The sequence below is a fragment of the Acartia tonsa genome, chromosome 10 (genome assembly GCF_053477335.1).
Source record: "Acartia tonsa isolate MP-2025a chromosome 10, ASM5347733v1, whole genome shotgun sequence".
NCBI lineage: Eukaryota > Metazoa > Arthropoda > Copepoda > Calanoida > Acartiidae > Acartia > Acartia tonsa.
Genome location: NC_137269.1, coordinates 8625259 through 8631672, shown reverse-complemented (window position 1 = coordinate 8631672; position 6414 = coordinate 8625259). Strand labels below are relative to the sequence as shown.

The 6414-nt window shown below is 30.3% G+C and overlaps 1 protein-coding gene across 1 annotated transcript in view; it reads left to right on the top strand.

Moving 5' to 3' along the window:
• LOC145329328 (uncharacterized) overlaps nucleotides 1-2532 on the top strand; it is a 41909-nt gene extending 39377 nt beyond the window's left edge. Inside the window, exons 23-24 of the mRNA XM_080173387.1 lie at nucleotides 3-59; nucleotides 2366-2532. Of these exons, the coding sequence (XP_080029513.1) occupies nucleotides 3-59; nucleotides 2366-2489 (181 nt within the window). The 3' untranslated portion in view covers nucleotides 2490-2532. The remainder of the gene's footprint in view (nucleotides 1-2; nucleotides 60-2365) is intronic.
• Nucleotides 2533-6414: the final 3882 nt, after the last annotated feature.

The following is a 6414-nucleotide window of genomic DNA, read 5'->3' as shown; positions in this document are numbered from 1 at the left end:
AGAGCTGGAAGTCTAGAAGAAGATGATGGATATATTATGGACATAGTTTATCATCCGAGGTGACAAATATATATATCATGTACAGGGCTCGGCAGCCGCGTGTAAGCCAAGGTGTAGTAGTCATTTTTTAACTTTAAATTGAGGTAGATGTCGAAACCTGTTTCTAAACAGCAGACATACATCTTTATAAATTTCTTTGTTTGCACACAAGTTTGCTTAAACTTGAGGCTTATGCGCGGCTGAGGCGCGGCTGCCGAGCCCTGATTATGTACAACAACATACTAATAGAATATGAATTATTTGGACGGTGTAGGTCAATTCTAACAGCATATCGCCTGTCCTTTTTAAAGCGCAACTATTATAAATTTTTGCATTAAAATTTATTTAACAATTAGGTGCATTGTATTATAAACAGATTTCCGCGGAAATATAATGTAAAACTATAAGATTAAAACCAGTTTATGTATATTTTTATATTCGTAGAGAACTGAATTTATAATACGATACAAGACCTTACGGCTGAAAACCGGTTCCAATCCACAGGATATTGATCGGATTCGAAGTGATACGGAAAATGTCATAATTGAAGTCTTTTGTCCGAAACTATTGAATGTTAAAAAAACGTTGTAACCATTATAAGTTTGCTTTTAGTACATAAACACTGCAGTCTTAATGTAATGTCTCTGAATTCGTTGAAATTAAATGAAAACAAGGATGACAACATCCATAAAAGCGAATCTCTGAAATGGTAGGACGAACGAACATTAACTCTTGTCGAGTGTCAGAACTCATTAATCAGTATATAAATGTATAAAAGTCAAAAAAAATATTTATGTAAAGAAGTTGTATCAACTTTTTTGCTTTTTATTTAAGATAGCTAGCCGGTCCTTTCAGTAAGTAGTAGATGTAAAATTTTTCATAGAATTCAGATATGCAATCGGTTTTTTTGTAGACCTCTTATTTTTTAAGTAATTTAAGTTTTTTAAAAAAATAATTAAGTCGGTTTTAAGGTACTAAAACGCAACAAAATAAAAGAAGAAAATGGCCAGTTTGAACAAAAATAGTAAGATCTTTAATTTGACACCTTACTTTTAAAATTCTGTTGAGTAATTATTGAAAAAATCTATTTTTTTAACCTCGGTTTAATAAAAACTTTAGACCTAAATATTTTCTCAAACAGACATAAAAAACATGGGTTCATATATACCTATAGAATCAGAAAAATATTACGAATCTATTCTAAGCAAAATTGAAAAAGTTTTATAAAACTATAATAAAAAAAATAAGTTTATTTTAAGAATCATAATTTTCGGCTTTAAAGGGTTAGCTTGAACCAAACCTGAACCAAACCTAAACAAAAGACAATGCAATGTAGCAGATATTTTTTAAACACAAGAAACAATAATGTATTTTTAACTGCATTGTTTTGAAGTTTATAAACAGACTGATGCATATTTGTTCATAATTTTTCATTCTTTACATGTTCTTTAATATCACTATATTTATTGTAGTATCTATTGTATATATTGTATGAACGTTCTCCTTTTTTTCTGGCAATTCTATAGGTTAATTTTATAGATTAAGCTTCCCGATTCGTCAATTTTTGCGATTTGTGATTGGCTAGTTTAGTAGTTACAATTCTTAAAATAACTTTTTTATTTTTTCTATTTTTTATTACAATTTTTTAAAACTTTTTCAATTTTGCTTACAATGGATTCATATTATTTTTCTCATTCTAATGGTATATATGAACCCATATTTTTTATGTCTGTATGAGAAAATATTTAGGTTTAATGTTTTGATTAAACCAAGGTTAAAAAAATAGATTTTTTCAACAATTACTCAACAGAATTTTAAAAGTAAGGTGTCAAATTAAAGATCTTACTATTTTTGTTTATACTGGCTATTTTCTTCTTTTATTTTGTTGCGTTTTAGTACCTTAAAACCGACTTAATTATTTTTTTAAAAAACTTAAATTACTTTAAAAATAAGAGGTCTACAAAAAAACCGATTGCATATCTGAATTCTATGAAAAATTTTACATCTAATACTTACTGAAAGGACCGGCTAGCTATCTTAAATAAAAAGCAAAAAAGTTGATACAACTTCTTTGTTGAAAAACTGCTTAAATACAGGATAATGTTTAAGGACATTCTTACATTTTTAAGAAGAGGCTTTGCTGAGAACATTGTAATATGTTGTCTTAGGAATCAGAATTACAAAAATCAGATGAATAGGATAATTAGATCATATGAAAAGCTGTTGTCAAAAAGGAAATACGGACTTTCTGGTAACGATTATAGTGTTGCTAGGCTTCCTAAATCGTACTTGATATTTCTTTAATAATATGAAATAAATATTTAAGGAGTGAGAGTTCAAGTTATTTTATCTGGAACGCGACAAGTTTTGAAGAAACTCCACTATTTTCTGCAGAATTGCCACAAAGAGTTCCTTACGGTGTTCACGGAATTTGGTTTTCCAAAGAATAATAAATTGTTATAATAGAATGTTGATTAGTTTGTAATAAAACTTTATATCTATAATACAAAGTAGAACGATGTCTGTCCGTCTGTCCGTCCGTCTGTCTGTCCGTCCGTCCCTTAAGATCTCGGTAACCACTGAACCGATCGGATTCTACTCTTGAGGGTATATACCTATTGGTCCTGTGGTGGTTTTAAGCTATTTTCTTGGGGGGTGGGACACCCCCAACCCTAGGGGCGAAGCCGCTAGTATAATACAAAGTAGAACTATGTCTGTCTGTTTGTTTGTTTATTTGTTTGTTTGTACTGAAGGATCTTACTAACCGCTGAACCGATCGGGTTCTAATTAACAGGGTAGCTTCTCATTGGTTCAAGGGAGGTTTATAACTATTTTGGGGAAGGTTATCACCACCCTCCCAAGAGAAATCGCTCCTAGAAAAAAAATTCCCTCCATATAAAAAAAAAGATTAAATTTTTGTTTAGAAATTGGGTGGGGAGGGGAGTAGATGACTGCTCCCTCAATAAAAAAAAAAAAATTTACGTTCTAACCTAAATTTTAAAAATTGGGTTTTGGGATACATTTCCTCCATCCTTAAGTGCCCCTTCTCTTCACTTAGAACGCATATACTATAACAAATGCTAACACACTGGGAGGAAGGGGACATTGGACTAGCTAAATTACACTGGTACCCAAAGTTTTATAAGTATAATCGGGCATAGTTCCTTTCGTGACAACAAGGATCGTTTCTTCGTATTTTCACAGTAGCTATTCTCCTATTTCTAACCCCTGCGGGGGTCTTTAATCCTGCGGGGCAATCACCTAACCTAACCTAAAATTAAAGGGACTATACCCGTATTAGAGTGGGAGAAAGGGTTAAATCTCCCCATCGCAACCGTCTTGTACAACCTTCCTATTGGGTCATTGAAAATCAACCAATGGTGTCGCTTTTATTAACACAGCCAAGTAGCAGAAAATAATTTAAAATCAGACAAAAGAGAACTTTGAAAATTGAAGGGAGGTAGTTGTCTATACATACATCTATACTATAGATCTGTTATACCCGTAGAATCTAATTTCTTTGCTAAAACAATTTGCATGTAATTATCTAATTTTGATAAGTGTGTTCCCAATACATGGTGTCCAAACCTTCCAACCAATTATCTTAGGTTACAGATGAAGTTTATCATCATTGGAGGTTTATACTAATTTTAAAAGTTTAAATTCAATGAAACAATTATTATTTGAAAAAAAGTACCAAATGTTTTAAACCAAAAAATGAGAGAACATATTTATAAATCTTTGGATAGCAGTATAATTTAATGTCCATTATCCCCTCCCTCCCCTCTTGCGTCTAAAAAAAAGAGTATTTTCAATAATAGAGTAAAACAATAGAGGGGGAAGGGGTTAAATAATTGTATGTCCCTATCACGAGGACCATATGCAGACTTTCAATTGGGTTTTTAATAATCAACCAATAGCATCGGGAATATTAACACAGCCAAGTTGCAGAAAAGAATTTGCTAGCAGACAAAAAAGGTCCCCAATAGAAGGATCCAGGTAGTTGTCTGGTTATACATTTATATTTATAAATTTATTTTTAATACTTGATGAAAGTTTTACGCAAGACGACCTTATAGAAATATTTCAAAATAACATTTATTGTGGTGACTTAGTGTCTCAAAAATCAACCATGTGACGTCATAAAAAAAATATCCATCTCTTTTTTAGGGGTTTTCTTTCAATTTTTTAGACACTTTGTAAAATTATTGTGCCTCTTTTATGCATGCAATATATAATGATAGATTTTCGAGAGAAAGACTAAACTACATAACTTTTGTGTCACTTTTGAGGAAGACGATTCCCTATTCTCCCATCTTTTGAAGAGATTTTCTTCCCCCCTTCCCTTTTTCTTCTCCCTTTATATGACGTAATATAGAAATCGTCTTCCTCAAAAGTGACACAAAAGTTATGTAGTTTAGTTCTCGATTTTCGATATAATTAACAATACCATGTATTGATAATTAAGTCTTTTATAAAGTTATCAGAAAAATAATAACCAATATGTTAATTATTGTTATTTAATTACAAGAAATAGAAAATTATAAAAGTACTAACACATATCTAAAATATCTTCCAAATTATGTATACAGGGCCTTTCAAATGAAATGTTATTTAAAAACATTTTTGTGAATTGATTATAGAGATGCTTCGCTTTTAAAATTGTACGTTGTTGTCGTAGGAATCAGTATTATAAAAACAGGTCAATTGGATTTTTGTATATATCACATAAATTTTTTTTGTTAAAATAGTCAAAAATCAACATGTTTTAAATGGACGTAAGGAAATTCTGGTAACGATTATAGAGTTGCTACGCATTCTAAATCGTACCTAACTAGTACAGGAATCGCCATACAAAATTTGAAAATGATAGGACAATTCTAACATGCCTAAATTAACGAAAAAAGCTATCTGTTCTGGACGGACGGACCGACCCTAATTCTTCGCTTTTCTATAATTATATAAAATGCTTTATATATTTAAAAAACCTGTAATTTGGAAAATTTTACCACGTAACTTCACACAACTTAAAATTGTACACCTTTAACCAATAATATTTCATTTACTTGTCTATGTGCATATATAAATTTATAAATACATATAACATAATATTATTAAGTTGACACTGACAGCAATAGAAATAAATAAGAATATTTTTGTGCATATATGCATTAAGACAAGGTAATATGTTCCATTTAAAATCAAACTAGATGAATACTACATTGTGTGTTCAAATTCTAAATCCTATTTTTTTAAATTTACTCAAAATGTTCTTCTAATTAAATTAAAAATATGGAGAAAAAAATGGTTATAAATGAAATGGAAAAACATACGAATATTTACACTTGTAGAGTTTTAGAACTGATGAAATAGCAGATTAATGCATAAGTAAATTTGTTGCAAAAGTGCTTAAATACATGATACTGTTTAAGGATATACTTACATTTTTATAACTTAAAATCTTACCTTATTGTTATAGGAATCAGTATTCCAAAAATCAGATGAATCGGATAATTTTGACATAAAGAAATTTGCTGTCAAAAAAAGGAGAAAAATAAGTATGATTTAATGGACGTATGGACTTTCTTGTGACGATTATAGAGATACTGCGCCATCTAAGTCGTACCTTACTGTTATAGGAATCATCATGCGACGTTTGGAATCGGTAGGACAATTCTAACCTGTATAAATCAACGAAAATATCTAACAGTTCCAGACAGACGTACAGACCGACCCTAATTATAGAAAAGCTTCACTCTTAATAAAATATTTAAAAATAATACGAAAGTAGCATAAAATATAGAACATAAACTATAAAAAAAAATTTACAACTTTCCGAGTATTAAAAAAGGTCCTTTGTCAAATGAAGTTGCATTGTGTATATTTACTCATGTCTACTTGAAGTATATCAGTAAAGTATTTGACATGATTTGTGGAGGTTCTATACCCTGGCCCAAGAAACTACTCTTTCTAGTTTCTTGCCTTATGTTTTCTTTGCAATTTATGGTATTTTTTTTTCATTTAATACCTATATTTGCGACAACTTTTATTAAATACAGTTTTCCAATTTTTAACATTTACAAAACGGCCAGCTTCAAATGTCTATGTAAATAGGAAATGAATGTCTATAAATGAGGTTAGTTTTTATAGGTTAGTTCAAATAAGTTAGAACAAAAAAGATTTTTTTTTTTTAAATCCGGGTATTTTGTGGATTTTTTTGAAATCCTTATAATAAAGTAACTGTATGTTTTTTGTATGTTTGTACTAAAGAATTTCGCTAACCGCTGAACCGATCGGGTTCTATTTAACAGGATAGCTTCTCATAGGTCCCTGGAAGGTTTTTAACTATTTTAGGGGAGGGTACCACCACCCTTC